This window comes from Colletotrichum siamense (assembly GCF_013390195.1).
Source record: "Colletotrichum siamense strain Cg363 chromosome Unknown KSG_Cg363_contig08, whole genome shotgun sequence".
NCBI classification, from domain to species: domain Eukaryota; kingdom Fungi; phylum Ascomycota; class Sordariomycetes; order Glomerellales; family Glomerellaceae; genus Colletotrichum; species Colletotrichum siamense.
The window spans coordinates 1745611-1765474 of record NW_023501021.1 but is presented as its reverse complement, the minus strand read 5'-3'; the positions used below and the strand labels follow the sequence as shown (position 1 = coordinate 1765474).

At 56.4% G+C, this 19864-nt stretch overlaps 3 protein-coding genes across 3 annotated transcripts; all 3 read right to left on the bottom strand.

The window, feature by feature from the left end:
• Window positions 1-131: 131 nt before the first annotated feature.
• On the bottom strand, window positions 132-13020 carry ccsA-2 (Polyketide synthase-nonribosomal peptide synthetase; the record flags this gene model as incomplete). Its single annotated transcript, XM_036643921.1, has 2 exons — window positions 132-4677; window positions 4874-13020. The coding sequence occupies 2 exons, from the start codon at window positions 13018-13020 to the stop codon at window positions 132-134; spliced, it is 12693 nt and encodes a 4230-aa protein (XP_036490722.1).
• A 1038-nt stretch (window positions 13021-14058) lies between these two features.
• ER-0 (Trans-enoyl reductase) lies at window positions 14059-15230 on the bottom strand (the record flags this gene model as incomplete). The annotated part of the gene is made up of 2 exons (XM_036643920.1): window positions 14059-14584; window positions 14725-15230. 2 exons carry the CDS (start codon window positions 15228-15230, stop codon window positions 14059-14061), a joined length of 1032 nt encoding a protein of 343 aa, XP_036490721.1.
• A 1926-nt stretch (window positions 15231-17156) lies between these two features.
• Window positions 17157-19458, bottom strand: mlcE-0 (Efflux pump mlcE; the record flags this gene model as incomplete). The annotated part of the gene is made up of 7 exons (XM_036643919.1): window positions 17157-17351; window positions 17435-17871; window positions 17948-18451; window positions 18532-18802; window positions 18929-18980; window positions 19051-19127; window positions 19234-19458. 7 exons carry the CDS (start codon window positions 19456-19458, stop codon window positions 17157-17159), a joined length of 1761 nt encoding a protein of 586 aa, XP_036490720.1.
• Between the last annotated feature and the right edge of the window lie 406 nt (window positions 19459-19864).

The following is a 19864-nucleotide window of genomic DNA, read 5'->3' as shown; positions in this document are numbered from 1 at the left end:
GAAATATAAAGGATACAATACTAATCCAACCAAAAAGAAGCATGGATACGCAATTCGCCGAGGAGGGACAGAAAGTGGAAACTAAAATGACCGAATCCAGAAGATCTAAAACTCAATTGATGAACCCTTTATTAACGCCGATTTTGAACCCAGTCCTTATATGCCGCCTCACTGGCACCCATCATCCACGGGAAACCCGAGCGCTTCAGCACCCCCAGCCAGATCTGCGGGGGCACCATCTTGAACCTGCCCATGTTGGCCTGGATCTCGGGGCGCAGCACGAGCTGATGCAACTGGTCCACCTTCCACACGCGGTACGATCCCACGATGTTTGTGTACGCGACGTGTGGCAGGGCGGGCTCACACGTACCCTCTGCCGTCTCTTCGTCGGGGTCGGCATGGAATGGCAAATCCCTCGCAACGGCATCGCAGATGCGGTCTGCGACCTCGTGGACAGACACGAGATCAAACCATCCCGACCACGCATACCCGCCGTGGTCGAGCATAGTCATGCTCTCGACGCTCGCCGCCGCCATAGCAGCGGCAATGTCCTCGGGCAACTCATCACCAAACCTTGACGTCGGGTCTTCCCCGGCGCACCGCACAGTGCGGTAGATACGTACGGGGACGCCGAGACCAGCCTCGGAAGAATCAGTTTCCCCCGGGCCTCCGGCGGCGGCCCGCTCCAGCATGCGCTCGGCGGCCCATTTTGTCGCGATGTAGCCGTCGGCGCCGAGCGCGGGGGGTATGTGCTCGGCGGCGGTCATCTCGAGCGGCGCGTGCGTGGCCGGGAAGACGCCGCCGCTGGACACGAAGTGGACGGGGATGTGCCGCCGGCCCGCGAGGCGCAGCAGGGCGTGTGTGGGATCCAGGTTCACGGGACGCAGCACGGCGTAGGTCTCCCAGGATAGGCGGGCGGCGCCGGCGTGAATAATGGCTGCTGCAGTGGTGGCAAGACGGGCGAGGGTGTCGGGAGTGAGCCCCAGGTCCGGTTGGGTCAGGTCGCCGGGGTGGATTATGACCCTGTCTGCTGCGTCTACTCCCGCGGTGATGCTGCTGTTTGCAAGGAGCGCCTGGAGCTTTTGAGGATCACGAACAGCAATGCAGTGAATCTTTGTGATGGCGGGATTCGACAGCAAGCGTGTGAGGATGTATGGTCCCAGATGACCGGTTGCACCCGTCAGAATGATCTCCACATGACCTGACTTCGTTTCCGTTTGAACAGTGACCTCTTCGCTGAAGGAGGCATCGACAAGTTCTCCCATACGCGGTGGAGTCGTCTCGGCTTCCCAGTCCAACGCCTGCACAGCCATCAACTCATCCACCTTGGCGGCTATTTCTGAGAGAATAGCACACTGGTACAGATCACGCAAAGAGATGTCGACGCTGAGATCGGCTCGGATATGCGCTTGCACCTCTACAAGCATGAGTGAGTTGCCGCCCAGCATGAAAAAGTCCGAGGACGGGCTCAGAGGCGATGGCAACGTCTCTCGGGGCAGCAAGCGCTCCCACACGGCCCCGATCCTGTTCTCGACATCTGTCAGCTCGCGATGGCCAACGGTAGACCAGTCAGTGGCTGCGTCAGGCAACGGCATGGCCGCGATATATACGCGATCAATCTTTCCGTGCACCGTCATGGGTATGGTCGGCAACGGGATGAGTCTTGCGGGCTTCATGTATTGCGGGATGGGAAGTTTGTCCCGCAAACGCCTCAGAAAATCAACCTTTTCCATGTCTTCCGCTCTCTCTGGACCTTCGTTACCCTGTACGTTTTCGTGGCAGTCGTTGCCAGAGACAGCACTGGTAGCAAGCACAACGTGTGCCACGATAAAACTTGTGGCGGCCGTCTCGCCTCGAAGGGAGCAGACAGCCTCGGATACGGCGCCTTCTGAGAATCGCACGATGTTTGCCTCGACGTCCCGCAGGTCCAACCGTATCCCACGGAGCTTGACTTGCGTGTCGCCTGCGATCCTGCCATCGAACACCAGCTCGCCACGTTGGGTCAGATGGCCCCTGTCGCCAGTGCGGTAGAGTTTAGTCCAGCCATTCCTTACGTACTCTGGACTCGCCCATGGGCTGAGAAGGAAGGCCGCCTTTGTGAGCCTCGAGTCTTCGTCGCTATCGAGACCGACGTAGCCCAAAGCGACGCCATGGCCGCCAATCAGGATCTCTCCTGAGAGCCCGGTAGGGAGGAGATTGAAGTCACCATCGACGATATAGAGCGAGTAGTTGGGAAGCGGGTAGCCGGTGGGAATAGAGTTTGCCGCGTCGCCCTGACCGAAATGATGATCAAGCAGCTCCATCTTGGTCGCGATAATTGTGGCCTCGGCAGGACCATACGAGTTGAATATGCGCACGCGGTCCATCCCGAGGCTGCGCATGTCGTCCTTGATACCCCTCGTCAACCGATCCCCACCGGCGAGTAAGAACTCCCACGTCTCGTTCCGCCGGACGTAGTCGCAGCCGTAACGTAACCAAGACACGTACTCGGGCGGCGTGGCCTTGGTCATGGTAACACCTCCGTCCACGGCAGCTTTCATCAGGGCCCGCGAGTCGCCGCGTATCGAGGCATCGGCGATGAGAGCTGTGCCCCCAACACCCCAAGCCAGAAAAAGCTGCTCCAGGGACATGTCAAAGCTTAGCGCGGATTGCTGAAGGACAATCTGAGGTGAGTGGTCAGGATCAACACCAAACTCCCGTGTCATGCCCTGAGTGACGTTCATCAGGGCGCCGTGTTGCAGAAGGGTTCCCTTTGGCGATCCGGTTGTTCCGCTTGTGAAAAGAATCACGGCTTGCTGTTCGGGATCGGCTAGATTCTCTGGTGTAGATACCATAGTCGTGTGGGGGGACTCGCCATCTAGGTCACTCATGTTGACGATGGTGGCATTGTTGTTCTTCAGCTGCAACTCATCCAGATACTGGAGGGAAGAGGAGTCGATGATGATTGTCGATGGAGAGCATCCTTGGATGATCTGCTGCAATCTCATGGGCCCCTGAGTGCAGTCCAGCGGGACATATGTCGCACCGCTTCGTAAGACGGCCAGCAGAGCACAAGCCCAGTTCACCGATGGGGACAGAAGAACAGCCACCTTCGTCAATGGCTGAACCCCCCGAGCTTCGAGAGCACCCTGAATTGCCATGACACGTTGCGACATGGCCATGTATGAGAGACTCGTACCGAGGGTATCCTTGATCGCCGCCCTGTCTGGGTATTTGTTCACCATTTTGTCAAGGAGGTGCGGGATCGTCCTGGTGTCAAGATCCTGGCTTGAGCTCAGAGTCACCAACTTCCCTGTCCCAAGCTCCAGGGCAGCATCGATATCTCCCCGTGGCCAAAACTCCGCCGCCGCCACCCTCATGTCCTCGTTCCCGGGGCGAACCAAGGACTCGAGAAGCGTCATATAACACCTGAGCACCAATCCCACCGCCTCTGCGCTGTAGAGTGCGGATTGAAGGCCGACAGATACCGTCACGTCGCCATCGTAGCCCTCGAGGATATTAAGCTCGATATCATACGGTCCCTTGGCAAAGGCAGTATTCTCCCCCGGTGGTACCTCGCCACGGATCCCGGCGAACTCGATCCGCCTCGCGGGGCGATACTCGATCAAGGCCTGCACGAGCGGGTGCCACGCCGTCGACCGCGGCGCGCCCACGTCGTCCAGCAGCACGTTGAACGGCACACCCGCGTGCGCGGCCGCGGCGTAGACGGCTGCGCGGACGTCGAGCAGCACAGCGGCAAAGGACTGGTCCCGCGCGTCGCCGCCCCCTGCGCCGAAACGCAGCGGCAGGAGGTCGAGGAGTAACCCGATGACGTTTGCGTCCGCCGGGTCCGAGCGACCTGCGTCGGCCATGCCGATACACAGGTCGGCCTCGCCGGTCAGGCGGAACAGGAGCGTTCGGAAGACGGCGAGGTGGACGTGGAAGGGCGTGGCTTTACCTGCCCGGGCTGCCTGGCGTACATGCTGCGCGACATGGCCCGCGAGGGTCACGCTGGCCCTGTGGACTTGGTATGTCTTGAGTGTCGAGCGCGCCGCGACCTTTGCCATCGGGAATAGTGGCAGCACGGGCGGGAGGGCGGCAAACGCGCCACGCCAGTGTTTCCTCGCCGAAGCCAGGGCCAGGCCGCCCGTCACGTTGCTGCGCTGGCGCACCGCCCAGTCGGCGTACTGGCGGGTCACGGGCGGGATGTAACCTCGGCGGTAGTAGCTCTGTAGTTCGGCAAAGAGAATCTCCCAGCTGAAGCCGTCCATGACGATATGGTGATAGCCGAGGAGGAAATACCACGACGTTGGAGACTCCTCGCAGAGGACGAGGCGAAGGGTATCGCCCTGCTCAAGTGCATAGTTGTGGCTTTTCAAGGCGGTAAAGTACGCGTGGGCCTCTGCGTGGGAGGATACATGGTAGTGTTCCATCTGGATGGTGGGCTTAGCCATGATGCCTTGGACCGGGGTGTCATCCTTGACGAAGAAGCAGGTCCGCAGGGCTTCATGGCGCTGACAAGAGCGCGCGAGCGCCTCGCGTAGCCCAGAAGCACTAAAGGGGCTGGTGATGCGGAAGTAGAATGTGACGTTCGTTGTCGAAGGATCGTCAAGATATTGTCTCAGAAACCAAAAGCGGGACTGGCCATAGGAAACCGGTTCTGTCCTCTCGATTTCGGGCTTGAAGTTGGTTGGAATTCTTGTTAATGTTATCGTAGAGTCAGCAGTCAATCACAAATGCACATGTCGTTGGAGTAACGTGAAGTTTTCCGTCGTCTTTGTGGCAAATATCATTGATTGTAAAAGATCAAATATAAAGAGCACTGAGATACACAGAGTTCCAGGTGATAGTAAAATCAGGTCTTGAGAAGAGGCACTGATAGGTAATAACTTACATGGCGAGTTCCGCCCCGACCTTTGCATCCATCATTGTTGTCTCTGTAGTTACAACCTCATCACGGCCGAATCCCTTCTCATCTGCCGCCTCTGTGTCGGCAGGGGTCGCGGTTGTCGTGAAAGACGTGGCAGATGGACTGAAAGGTTCAGATGGCGGAATTGTCGAGTCGGAACCTGTGGTGAACCTTCGTTTGGTCTCGAGGTCAAGATTGTCCTTATCCTCTTCAGAATCGTCGGCTCTGACTTGGTCGGTCTTCTTCTCTTTCATGACATCTTGACCGACGTCTTCTCCTACGGGTGACGCCTCGTTCTGCGGGATAGATTCGTCTCCCGAAGCCAACACGGAAACATGGGCTTCCGTACGCTGGACCTTGGGCAACAGATCCGGAGAAATCTTGTCCACGGCGTCATCAACCAGCTCCACGATGGTCGCGCCACCCAGGATCTTAAGCATCGGCATATCCATCGCGAGCTCCTGACGGAACCACGTGCGGACCTCGACTGCGACCAGCGAGTCCATGCCGAGGTCGATCAGGGCCTGCGAGTCCGGCATCGTCTGCTCGGCAGGATGCTGCAGCGTCGCGTTGAGCTTGGCCGTGAAAGCCGTCCGGATCACCTTGAAGGCCTGCTGCATCGTCGTCACCTCTGCCAGCAGCGCCCGCACCGAGACCCTGTTTGCGCCGCCGCCGCCGTCCGCCGCCGTGCCCAAGCCCACCTCCTTTACAAAGTGAGAAAACTTGAGGTTGTTGGCCCAAAAGGTCAGGTTGACCTTGTCGCTGCGCACCGTCTGGATCCCCGACGTCAGGTTGCCGTGGCGGCCCGACCCCGGCCGCCCGGCCATGATGCCCTCGGCAAAGAGCTGGTGGAGGTCGCTCTCGCTCATGGGCATTGCGCCGTTCTCGATGCGCTCAACCATCTTGGCGGTCATGACGCCTGCTTTCTGCTCTCGCTCGACGTAGCCAACTCCACGGACGGTGGAGATGTCAATGGTAGAGCCCGGGAGGCCGCGGGCGCGGCGCTGGTTGATGAGAGCCTTGACAAAGTTGTTGCCGGCGCTGTAGGCGCCCTGTCCGTAGTTGCCGACCACGGCAACGATGGAGGTGAAGCCTACAAACCAGTCGAGCGAGTCACGTTCCGTAAAGAGAGCGTCAAGGTTGGAAGTGCCGACCGTCTTGGGGCGCAGGACTTCGTTGAAGACATCAAAGTCGGTGTTGATGAAAAGCCTGTCGCGGAGGACGAGGGCGCCATTCGCAACCCCGCGGATTGGGGGCAGCGTGCTCTCGATTTCAGTACGGGCACGCTGTAGGGAATCCATGTCGGTCACATCGTTCACCATCAGCTTGATGGTCACGCCTCTCTCCGCGTGGGCTTCTATCCAGCCCTCCGGAATCATCTTGTTGACGCTGCGGCTGCTGATGACGATATTTGCGGCGCCATGTGCGGCCATCCAGTCCACAAGAGATTGACCGAGATCTCCTGACAGTCCGACGAGCCAATATGTCTTGTTACTCTGGAAGAGGTTTGCTGGAGTATCCACAGGTTCAACTGTGGCCAAAATGGCATTGCGGCGAGAACGCCAGTCTGCGAGAGTGAATGGCGAGATATTGGAAACGTTGATTCCGGGGGCATCTGCGGCAGGGACCGTGAGCGGGGCTGAGATCTGATGCAGACTGTACCGTCGTACAGTCGCAAGCAGAGCCGTCAAATGATTTGAGATAAATTCGTCCGCTTGTTGAAGCAATTCCTTCAGCTCAACAATATTCTCAGGGTCCATGTTCGCGAGGTCTGCGGCTTCGTATTCAAAGATGGTACCGGCGGCTTGTAGCCTGTGGGCTCGAGGGAACAGATCCAAGAGCTTAGATGCTGCAAGAGATTCGTTCGCCGAGGAATGAGAAGAGAAATCCAAGACGGCGTCGACATCTTGGGGAAGGACTGCTCGTAATGCCTTCCTGGAGACACGGGGATGAACAAGTACCCAGTCTGTTTGGCCGACAGACACCTTGGAAGAGTGAGACGAAGTGAACAAGACTCTCTGTTTGGCATGAGAAAGCTCTTTTTGTTGCTCAACCATGGCTGCGAGGGCAGGAGGAGGCTCGTGGATGATCAGTGTTCCGGAGGACCTTGATATGCTCCTTGACGACGCTGACACGGCGTACTGGCTCATAATATAAGCCACAACCAAACTAAGGTACTCCTGATCTGTCATAGAGTCACTTGTCTTGATGGGTTGGACAACTGCTTGTGCTGGAACTGAGACAGTCGACGCGTTTTGACTCAAGACTGCCAATACTTTCTTTTCATCTGCGTCGTCTCCGCTCCTGGCGTCGTCGATACTTATGGAAATGAATAGAGGCCCGGCAGGTGTCTTGATAGAGCAAAGAGTCGAAAGCTGTACGCAATATAGAGTACCGTTATAATCAGCGGGAAGACCTTCCTGCTCTCTGATGATGTAGTGGCTCGAGTTCTGTTGCCATGTCATCGCGACTGTTTTCCGCGCCAGGTCGACCTCCTTCTTAATGGACCGCTTTGCAGAATTGTACCGATCATTGGCCTCCTGATCCGGTTTCTGCCTCAGAACCTTCAGCACGCCGCCTTCATCCAGCATCAACTCCGGCTCAATGGAATACATGACGGCGTCCATGTCGAACCGGGTGTCGTTCTTCCATTGCTGGTCCAATTGCATCTGCAGCATCAGATGGGCCAGAAACCGGGCCTTTAGGTCCCTGAGGTCGACCACCTCGAGCAGTTGGGACCGCAGGTGTTCCAGCTCGTACCAGATGGACTGCAGCAGGCCCAGCATGGTGCCAGAGTCGGGTTCCTCGCACCGCGCGCCGTGGGTGAGCCACAGCATACAGCTGGCAGATCCCAGCAGGCGCTGGAGGCACTTCCATCGCTGCTCGGTGAGGCCCTTGAAGATGGGACTGTCGAGATCGGCGACGCTGAGCACCGCCGTCAGAGGTGGGAGGTTTACCTCCTCCAGCTCCTCGAGGGTAGAGACCACCACTAGGACCTGGCACCGTGGCCGCAGGATCTCCTCCAGCTCCTCGACCATGTCGGACGTCGCGAGGGTGTCCCCGCCGACAATGACTAGATGTGGGAAGTTTACGTCGTCCGGGGCAGACGCAAGCGGCCGCCGAAACAGGTTGATCCTCTCGTCTACGGCCTGCGCGCAAAAGATGGAGGCGGTATGCAGCCGCGGGTTCAGCATCGGCGTGAAGGTGTCGACACCCGAGAAGCCCGTCTTTTTCAACAGCTTATTCCACCGCGTCAGCGTGACGTTGGGCCCGTACACCCGGCCGTCGTCGTGTCCCGCCCACCAGCCCGGAAGCCCGCCCATGATCAGCCCCAGGGGCATCGTATCCATCTGCACAACTTCAAGCACCACCACAAAGCCTCCAGGCTTTAGAAGGCGCCGCAAGTTGGAGAGGGTTCTCTCAAGGGAGCGCGTCGCGTGCAGACAGTGCGAGGCGACGACAACGTCGTACTTGTTCTCGATGAAGCCCTGCTCACCTGGCTGCCGCTCCATATCAAAGACCTTGAAGATCATCTTGTCCTTGTGACGGGCGAACTTTTCCGCAGCCTTTTGAAAGAAGGCCGCCGATACATCTGTGTACGTGTACGTGGCAAACGGCGTGTTGCGGTCCATGATCTCCCACGTTGCGCCGCCTGTGCCGGCACCGACCTCGAGGATGTCAATGTGCGGAAAGCGATTGGTGATTTGCTGGAGCATGAGCGCAACCGCAGAGTTGGCAGCCTCGCCGCCGAGACCATGGGAGTAAAAGTCGGCAAGCATGTTGTCCTTGGTCATGACTTCGAGGATGTTGGCGGTCTCGCCTCGAATCACTGACGGCATATTCTCACCCACGGCGCGCATAATGTTGAAATCCGGGTCATTGCCATAAGATTCGATCAGTGACGTGATCTGGTCTCGAGTATCGTCGATCCAGGCGGGGACGGCAATGGGATCCTTCCTGGCAGCCACCTTTCCAGCGCACATTTCAGCAAAGTCGAGCAGGTGCTGATGATGAGGCTGTAAGGTAACATGAAGTGAGGTATCTTCAGTCGAAGCTCCTAGGAGTTGCTCGACCGTATTGGTCACGATCGTGTCTTGCACTTTAACCTCATTGTCGAATGTGCGCTCTTTAAGCGTCCTCAGATAGTAAAAGGCCACACGTTCCCGATCGATGACCTTCTGGTTATCCCATTCCGTCGGGAGGTGGCTACCGACCTTGTCACCATCAGGCGTGCATAGTTGCCAGGTGACCTTGCTGAACAGACATTTGTCGTCCTTCTCGGTGAAGGGGGAGAAGGGTACAAAGTCCAGGCCGTCAAGCTCGATAGCCTTGTTCGTGCCGTCGACAGCCAGGATATCGATGCTTCCGCTGCGGTCAACACCAGACATTGTGCAGTCAAAGTCAATATGCTCCGGCAGGGCTGCGCCGCAGAGACGGGGAACAACAGTGACACGTCGTATCCCAGATGGTACCTGCAAGGACCACGTCCCGTCTCCAGGAACACCAAAAGATGAGAAGAGCGAGTGTATAGCGGTATCCAGCATGGCGGGATGGAATAGGAGGGGCCTCGTTTTGTTGTACTCTCCCGCAGGCGGGTTGTTGATGGTTCCTGTGGCAAATCCCAGGCGTCGTTGAAGACGTCCAAGGCCCTGGAAAACACCACTATAGTCGTAGCCGAGGGTAGAGAGGGCCTCGTAGAACTGTGTGAGGTTGACGTCGGCCAAGCGCCCTTTTGTTGTCTCTCGGGGAACTAGTGGGAAGCTTTCGGCGGTCATGTCGTGCCCGGCTTCCATAAGAGACTTCATGTTTTCGTCGTCAAGCGTCATGGTAAGTTTAAGTGTTCCTCTGGCATTGCAGACCAGCCGACCTGACTCTTTGTCTGCCGGCGACCGGCAGGAGAATCGCGCCGTGATTGAGCCATCCTGGGCCTCGACAATGTCTGTGACCGAGACGTACATGTCGGTGCCGGCTCGCTCATCCACAGCAATCGCCTTGTAGATGTTCAGGTCGGCCAGCTCAATACACTCGACAGCTTGGGGCTTATCCGCCACGATCTCCATGGCGGCCTCCATGGCCAGAGCAACATATCCAGCCGCAGGGTAGACAGTCTGTCCTTGAAGAGCATGACCGGATAGCCAGGGTGTGACGCTGGTATCCAGCACCGTCTTCCAGCGCAGCTCATCAGTTGACCCATCTGGCAACTTCTTGCCAAGTAGCTCGTGGATAGCCTTGTCATCCCCGTTGTGCCCTGTCCTGAAGATCTTTCCGACGCGAGACTCTGTCCAGAATTGGATACTGTGATCCCAAGGGTACATGGGCAAACCCCTGAGCACCGGAAATGCATGTCTCGCGTGGCGATGGTGCGTGTAGTACTGGAAGAAGACATCTTCCCAGTCCACCGCAGCGCTACCAAGACGCACCCACGATGTGCCCAAACAGTCGGCCACCGCCGACACGTCATCCTTGCCCCGGGCTAGCGTACCGACATACTCGACATTCTTCACCCCGGCTGCCTCGAGAGTCTCAAGCGCAGGCTTCTTGAGCGCCGGATGCGGCCCGACCTCGATGGCAAGGTTGAAGCTTCCGGAAGGGAGGCATGTCTGAACTGCGAAGTCCATCGCCTGTGAGAAGCGGACCATCTGCACCATGTTCTCAGCCCAGTAAGAGCCTCGAAGGCCCTCGCTGAAGTCGTCCAGCGTCATGACCGTCCGCTCTCGCACGCTCGACAACCACAGCGGCGCGTCCGCGTCTGGCTTCTGCACCGTGATGCCGCACATGGCGAGGGACTGCTCAAACGCCTGCGCCGGAGCCTGCATGTGGTGCGAGTGGTATGCCGTGTCCACGGCCAGCAGGCGCGTGAACTTGCCTTCCTCATCCAGGGCGGCCTTGGCGAGCACGATGGCGTCGGCGTCACCGGACAGGGTGACTGAAGATGGCGAGTTGCTCGCCGCCACGCAGAGCTTTCCTTCCACGTCCCCCAGGTCGCAGAGCTCTTGAGCGTCGGCCAGCGTCGTCCCGACCGCCAGCATCGCGCCCTTTGGCGATTGCATGTCAGCATCCCCATTGTCGCTGTTGGTCTCGCTTGTGGAGCCGGCACTCTTTGCGTGGAGGCCACGATAATAAGCAATGCGAATGGCATCCGTGGGTGTCAGAAAGCCGGCGGCATGAGCGGCGGCGATCTCGCCCGATGAATGGCCCACAACAGCGGTGAAGCGAATACCGGCTATGAAGAGAAGGTCGACGAGGACAAGCTGCACGGCGGTGCAAAGCGGCTGGGACATGCACGCTTCGCCTATGCGAGACGACTCCTTGTCCTTGGACAACTCTTCTAGTATGTTCCAGTCCGGTCGGTCAGGCTCTGGAAGGGTTTGGAGAGACACGTCCAACTCCTGTATCAGGCGCCGGGCTCGGTCATGTGTGGAGATGAGATGTGATCCCATGGTAGCCCATTGGGCGCCCTGGCCGGTGAAAACGCCGAGGACGGAAGGTTTTGACAGTGACCGGGCGCCGAAAGTGGCATCCGCTTGTTGCAGTTGGTGCTCCATCTTGCTCACGAGATGCTCTACGGTCGTGCCCGAGAAGGCCGTCTTGACTGGCAAGGCGGACCTCCTGCAACTCAGTGTATGGCGCAGGTGGTCGAGGTTGATGGTGGACTCGTTGGTACGCAGGTGATGGACATATGAGGACACCAACTTGCTTAGACTTTTCTCCGAGGTGGCTGAAAAGACCAGCGGTACAAGAGGGAACTGCTGCTGCGGCAAGCCTTCTTCTTCTACTTGTTCCGGCTCGTATGCCTCCAGAATTGCATGAGCATTGCTGCCGCCGAAGCCAAAGCTGTTCACGGAAGCCCGTCGAGGGACGCCGGGCTCGACCCGCGGCCAGTCCGTTGCCTCCTTGACAATTCGCAAGTGCTTCGTGTGTGGCAGAACAGACGGGCTCAGCTCCTCAAGTAAAAGGTTCGGGGGGATCATGGCATGCTTCAGGGCCATGGCCGCTTTAAGTACACCAGCCAGACCGGCAGTGCCTTCGGTGTGACCAACTACCGTCTTGATGGATCCAACATAAAGCATGTTGTCGTCGACGTGACCATCAGCCATGGTCTCATCTTGGCTGTCCCCAAAGAACGCAGCTGCCAGCGCGGAAGCCTCCTGGGGATCCCCCGCCGGCGTCCCGGTGCCGTGGGCTTCAAAATACTGGCATCGCCCGGCAGGGGTTCTCGGGTCGAGGTCCGCCCGGGCGTAGGTATCGCGAATGAGCGCGGCCTGCGCGGTGCCGCTGGGCATGGTAATACCCCTGGTCCGTCCGTCATGGTTACACCCGACCTCTCTTACGATACAGTCGATCGTGTCCCCGTCACGGATGGCTGCGCTCAACGTCTTGAGGACCACCGCCGCGATGCCGTCACCGCGGGCATAGCCGTCCGCCGCCGAGTCCCACATCCGTGAGCGCCCGGTCGGCGAAAGCATGCCGAGGTTGCTCTCTGAGATGAAGGCCAGTGGGTCAAGGATGAGGTTTGTCCCAGCTGCTACGGCCACATCGCTGGTGCCCGCGCGGAGGACCTGGACAGCCTGCGCAAGAGCGATTAAGCTGGAAGAGCAGGCCGTATCGATGGTCATGGTGGGACCGTGCCAGTCAAAAAAGTACGACAGGCGACTTGACGCATTACTGGGTGCGATGCCAGGCGCGCTGTATTTTGGAATGTGGTCAAAGTCGCGGCTAGACAAGGCCGAGTAGTCGTTGCACATCTGACCCACAAAACAGGCCGTGTTAGACCCATGTAGGCCGTCAATGGTGAGGCCCGACTCCTCGAGGGCTTCGTAGACAACCTCTAGAAGGTGCCTATGTTGCGGGTCGATGGCCTCCGCTTCCGCTGGCGGGAAGGAGAAGAACTGTGCATCAAAGTGTCGCACATTATGGTCCGTGATAAAGTAAGCCTCTTTAACGTTGGTGCTCCCGCCGCGGGTGCCGACCGGATGATAGAAGGCCGCGGCGTTGAAGCGATCTGATGGGATTTCTTCGGCCAGGGGCCGGGGCTCCTTGAGAAGATCCCAGAGCTTAGATGGGCTATCAGATGCCCCTGGGAAACGGCATCCTGCGCCGATGATGGCTATGGGCTCTGGAGGTGGCGACATGGTGGGTTGGTCCGTTCTTGGTGAGGTAATAAGAAAGGCTTTCAGACACGTCGGGCTTCCAGCCGTGATTGGAGAAACCTTGGAATACAGCCGTGAGAGAGACAGTTGATATGGAGAAATAAGATGGTCAGAGATAGTTGATATGGAGAAATAATATGGTCAGGGGCCAAATACAAATGGATAGATAGTGTATATGGATCGAGGCCAGATGGGCATGACAGAGTGGTCTGGCATTTGCCTTAATATACTCAACTGATCAACCAAAATCCATGGACGAATGACTACCATCCGCTCTGATACTCACTGATACCAACCCACTTCAGGAAGAAAAACGGGCTATTTCTGGTCAAATCCTGGTTCCTACATTTGATACACTAAAGGTGTGCTAGATATTCAAACAGTATCTTCGCCGAGTGTGTCCGCATCCTCAGCCTCGTCCAGTACCAGTGATGGGAACACTGTTTTGACCTGGACCACGCTCATGGACGTTGAAGATTCAACATATGAATTTATCCAGGATACTTAAAATGCCTTTTTCATAGTGAGGAGTTGCTTAGGTCGGGGGTGAGATCGGAACAGGGAGTGGATGACAAGATATCTGCAAATGTGATTAGTCGGTCGGCACGGCTAGGCAACAAGGAACCCGAACCAAATCTGACCACCATTAGATGGGGATACCAAACTTGGAAGTTCGGGAGGAAGGGCTTTTGTGGTCTCTGGGAGCAGTACCTGAGATGTTGTAACTTGCTTGTACCTAGAAGTACTCTTGTGTCAGAGGCGCATCTCGTACCTGTCGAATCACATGATACCAGCCCCAGGCTTCCCAGCGCGAGCTCAAGTCCGGAGCATGTTTGAACAAGCCACAAACTCGGCTCGATGGGTGGTTATCGAGCGAGCGGAGACCTGAAGCTCCTGGTGAGAATTACGACAATCAAAAATAACGTGGTCAAGAGGAATGTTTCAGCAGCTATCCAAAATTTACATCCGAATCCTGCAGAAGGCTCGTAGTATGTCTACTTTTGATGGCTGTTCTACTTGTCAATCCAATCGACACACAATCTTCTTCCCCGAGATAGTCTTTGACTTGAGAAGGTCCATCCCCTCCAACACGCTTCTCAGACCACCGTCCAGAATATGTAGCGGGTGCGCCCTCAAAAGGCCCTTATCGAGCAACGACTGAGCAGTGCGGAAGAAACGCGCACCGAATTCCTTGATCGCTGGATCCACCGCCTTGTCGAACGGTGGTTTCCACGCAATCGGCTTTCCAATCATCATGGGCCCCAAGACCCAGTCGGCGGTGACATTGCCGCGGTTGTCGAGCCCGCGAGGCCATGGTTCCAGCGCCGTGTACCGTCCTCCCAGGCGGCCGATCACGCCGTAGCAGAACTCCATGGTCTCTGGCTCAGATATACAGTCCAGCACGTACTTGAGTGAGTTCTTGGTATAGAGTTTGATGTCGGCGGCGCAGGTGGGCGAGCGGTAATCGAATGCCTTTTCTGCGCCGTAGGACGTTACGAGGTCAAAGTTCCTCGGGGAGCACGTCGTAATGGGTTTCAGGCCGGCCCTGTGGATGAGGGAATTCCGCATGGGTTAGACAACATTATTTCAACATTGCATGGGATTCACGCCGGACAGACTTACAACTTCACCAACTGAATGGCCAATGTCCCAACCGCGGAGCTCCCACCGTATATCAATACATACCTTGGCTTCCCTTGGACCTCCTCGAGAGGATAACCATTGATCTGCAACGAGTGGAAAAGGGCCAGGCCCACAGTGCCTAGGCCACTAGCAAGCGACGCTCCCTGCTCCATGGACATGTGTTCCGGGAGCTTGAGGACCCCAGTGTCGCTGGCGCCCGTGTACTGCGCGAACGCGCCGACCAGAGGGCTGGTAGGGTGCATACCGAGAACGACGCCGCAGACGCGGTCGCCCTCATGGATGGCCGGCATGCTCGCCCGCGCCGCGGGCCCCATGGCCACGACGCGGCCTGCAAAGTCCATGCCGGCGATGGCGCCGAGGCTGGCGCCCATCTTGTTGTCGACGTGATTGAGACCCACGGCCGCGTTCTTGACCATGATCATGTCTTCCTCCAGCGCGGGTAGATGGATGCCGGCCTTGAGGCCGTTGGTGCCGTTTTCGAGGCCAACGACGGCAACCTGTGTAGTAGGAAGTGAGCCATTGGCCTCGCCCGTGTACGCAGAGCCCATCTTGGAGTCGTGAATATGTGTGAGCTTCGCTGAACAAAAGGAACACAATGGGTATGACTGTAGGGACTTCTGTCACTGGCAATGGTCTAGGTGACTGCTTCTTGGGAGGACTGTTTATCTTGCGTTCTTGTCTCAGTCTTTCCCTCTGTTGAAGGTCTATATCAGCTTTTGATGCCTACCTCATCTAGCGCTCGTCCGTGGGCCATCATCCGGCATATTGCATATGCATCAAGATCCTGCTTGAACACAGTCCTGTCAGCAAGCAGAACTCGGATGGCAACGCCCCCTGGCACCGTGATTTAGATACACCCCAGGTCACGTCTTGCAGACAGGATTGGCGTTAACACCATCTCATTCTGAGGAACTCTCGCCTGAAACCGCGTGCGGCCATGTTTTCCAACTTCATCAACCCCCTGGCTGCGCATTGTGTTGCACAGTGCGGACCATTTATCGTCTGGGTTCGGTTCATACCGGGCAAAAGCGGAACCAGAAGTCCCTTCCCTTGCATTGTTGGCGTCTATGTCTATTAATGTTGGCCCCCACGAAAAGGAACGCAGCAGTCAGCTCAGCTGTATGCACTTGATTTCATACCCATCTGTGAAGGATTAAATGTCTTGAATCCATGCTGTGTTGTGTCCCATCTTGTCATGGCACATCTGTCACACCTCGGCTGGCTGCAGTATCTGGTTGCCGAGTCACTTATCAGGCCATTGCTGAGGATCAACTTGTCCAAGCAGGTAGTTGCACACATCAGCCCCCACATTCCGGCAATGCTGCCTGTTCTGTCACATCGAGGTATAATGTAGTATGTTGTGACTGACGTACGATTGCCTACTTAGAGTGCGCCGTAACATACTCTGGCATCAACTGCTGCGTGACGGAACGCCCATAAGGGGAAGATCTATTGGGATGGGCTGGCTCCGGCCAGCCCGGCTATCCCATCAAATGCCACATGACGCCAGAAAGTCCTGTCCACAAAAGGCCCAATTTTACCCCAATTATAGAGTCTACGAATTTTCTCGTTGGTCAGAAAAATTCCTTAGCGTTGCTCAGTGTACATTGATTGGCTCTACTCCGCACAAGGGGTCTTTGGCGTCATGTGGCATTTGATGGGATATATGGGGGCGGAGCGGGCGTACTATGCCCCGACCCGGGATCTCGGCTCGCAACTGCAATACATATGTGGGTAAAGCTTGGCATTCTGCTGCACTTGCACGGATGACTGCAGTATCGTCATCTTTGGCGCTTTGTGGCAGTGGATTAATCTGGATAATCTGGATTTGTGGAGTAAATGCCGCATCTTCAGATAACAATCAGCAACCTCGCCTTAGATGCATCTACACGTGACTGTATCCCATATTAGGCTAGTAATGGGTAAGGTCATTATACAGTTTAGGCTAAGGGGCCCCTAGTCAAGTCGTCCCCGCGCACAAGGGGCTGAGCGCCAATCAAATGCTTTGTAGGGGAGGTCAAAACGGGGCGTAAATGACGTGAAATACACGGGCTGGGTAACTACTGTGATTGGTTCTTATTACTGCGTAGGGGCTATCGACTTAGTTGCTGGAATCAATACTAAATTTGCATTCCATTTGCTTCAATCACCGCACGGCAACAACGAATCCAGTTATCAATAACGGGGACGATATGTTTTGACTATGTCTCAGCTGCGATAGTACCCAATCCTTCTCCCAGAAGACCCCTGGGCCCTTTCGAGACCCAGCAAAACAGCCCCAGAACATCCAGCCTTGTTTGCATGTGCGTTGGTGGCGTTCAATACTACAAGTTGAATCCCACTCTTCGCCCTCGCGACGGGTAACATAAGGGTGCCGATGTGAGCCACCTACAACCCAAGTCTCGTCAGAACATAAAACCGAATGCAACTTCTCAACAGTCCAGCGAACATGGGCCTGGGCCCAATGCAAGTATCTACAACTGAACGGGCTTCTCATTCCCTGAGTGACCATGACCTTGTGACTGAAGCTTGGGTGGTGCAGTGACGGGCTCGCCGTCTTTGGCTTCACTTTCATTGCCCATCATCTTCTTGGTCTGGAGCTCCACCTTTCGCCATCCCAAGCCAAAACTGAAAAAGAATGCGATGATACTTGCTGCAGCTGAAAGCCACTAAAAGAAGGTACAAGTATGAGTCAGTCACCGGCTCAAGCTCCTTAATACTCTCAGTAAATATAACACAACTTGGAACTTACAAATGTGGTGACCAAGGCGTCGCTGTACGCCTGAATCAATGCATTATACTCGGAGCCATCCACAATGTTCTCAAGATCTGTTGCGCCGGCGTTGATGATGGCCTGTGGGTCGACGTCGGGAACATGCTCTTGTAGTGCGGGAATCAACCTGTTGAGAAAGGCTGTTTTTGAAACACATAAGAAGACGGAGCTGCCAAAATATTGGAAGAAGATGAGGAGCGCGGTCCCGGTGGCCAGTTCTTCGTTTTGGAGTGTGTTCTGCAAGGCAATAGGAGGGATCTGGATCACAAAGCCCCGCCCAATACCCACCAGGATCTGATAGCCAATCCACTGGCCGGTTGGAGTCGAAGGGTTGAAGGTGGTCATGAGACCTGAACCCAAGCCTGCAAGGACGTTGCCTGTTTGCGCCCAGAGAGGGGCGTAGCCAAGCTTGTTGACTACGTGAGGCGGGAGTCAGGTGTGATGTCGAAATAAGCGGCGAGGGGGAGAGGGGCCAGGAGACCATAAACTCACAGCAGAGGGCACAAAACCCCGTGGCAAGAAGCTGGGTGATCATCGTGGGTAAGATGTTCAGCCCGCTGGTTGTAGGCGTCGCGCCCTTGACACTCTGGAACCACAACGGGAGGTAGTCTCCCAGAGTGGCAAAGGCACCGACCTGCAGGAACGCCACGGCACATCCGCAAAAGACAACCTTCTTGCGGAATACGCTGGGTGGGATTAGCGCCTTTTCCTGGCGATACCACGCCCACACGGAGAAGACGCCAGTCATGGCGAAGCCGCCGCAGATGAGCCCGATAATGGTTGCTGATGACCACGCATATCGCCCGCCGCCCCAGCTGAAAGCCAGCAGGAGCATGATGACCGCAGGTGCGAAGAGGGCGAATCCTATGAGGTCCATTGCCTTGGGCAGGATGGGCAGGACTTCCTTGGCTGGCGCCTTTTTGCGCTGCTCGGGCACGCGGAGGAAGAGGAAGGCGAAGGCGGATACACCTCCGGGAGGCAGGAAGATCCACATGCCTTTGGAAAAGAAGCGTCAGCCATGTTAGCGACGTGCAGGAACCGGGGCGTGTGCAGGGAGAAGTTGCAGTTTGACTTACACCATCTCCAACCAAGATGCTGAGTGAGTGCGCCACCGATGAGCGGCCCGAGTGCGCCACCAACGATCATCAACCCCATGCCCCCGCCGATCAAGGGCGCCCGCCATTTCGGGGGGGACGCTACGGTCAGCATCACCAGGCCTCCCGAAAAGAGGCCCGCAGCTCCGAGGCCTGCCACCGTGCGGCCCCCAATAAAGATGGCGCTGGTCTGGGCTGCGCCGCAAATCACGTTGCCAACCTCGAAGAGGACGATGCTGGCTACGTAGACGTCCTGCAGGAGCATGTCAGCGTTGGACTGAGAGTGATGGGATTCTGTGACCTGCATGCGAAAACAGGGAAATGGATGCGAGGGGCGTAAAAATGAGACGAGGAGGATTGAGGACGAGGAGAGACAGACACGAAGACGGAACAGGTCGTAAAGCTTGGCGACAAGAGGTTGTACGGAACATCTGCAAGCGTCAGTAAATTGGTAAGAAGCACGGCGCATACGCGTCGGTTGAGAGGATGGGAAAGACGTACGTCGCGAAAAGGTAGGCAGTGCTATACCAGTCCAGATCTTCAATCGTGTTGAAAGCAGCCGTGATGGATGGGATTGCCTAGACATGTCAGTAATTGAGTCAATGTTACCTCACTTGGTGCTGATTTGTTGTCTCCACCGGGGAGGAGGCTGGTTTGGTGCATGATAGAAGCATCTATACTGACCGTAGCAATGATTAGAGCGTACATGAGGACCAATGAGCCGGTAAGCGAGGTGGCTAGGAATAGCATCATCAGGGGAAGCGGGCGGAGGTAGCGCTTGTCGTCTGGATCAAGCTGCGCGCTCTCCTGCCCTGTTTGCTCAACTCGATTGTCATGAGCACTGACGTCCTCGTGCGAGTGATCTGACTTTGCGCCTCGAGAGGCCGCCTGAATGTCGTTCGTCTCCATTGCCGATAGGTCCTCGAAAAATATGAGCGAGTCTTGTTGTTTGGATAGGTGTGTCTTGACGCTCAGCGTGACTGGATGCAAAGCCGCACAACGCGGCAACGAGATATATTTGTGAACATTTTCAAGTTCCGGCCACGTTACAGAACGGCTGAATTCTTTAACAAGGATTTTCAAAAGTAGCTTACTTAGAAAACGGGGTTTGGACAAACAGGGGTTCTCTTGTGTCACACCAACTCAACTTGCAGGTAAGCGGCGAGGTAGATTATGATTTGACTTAGCAAACACCGCCAACGGGTACTTCCGCCAGAAGTACCCATGTATTGAGAGGTCATCATTTGTATTCCTTGGGTACACAGTCGAACAGAAAGTGGATGAAAGCAAGCAGGTGTCGTTCTAATGCTGCGTA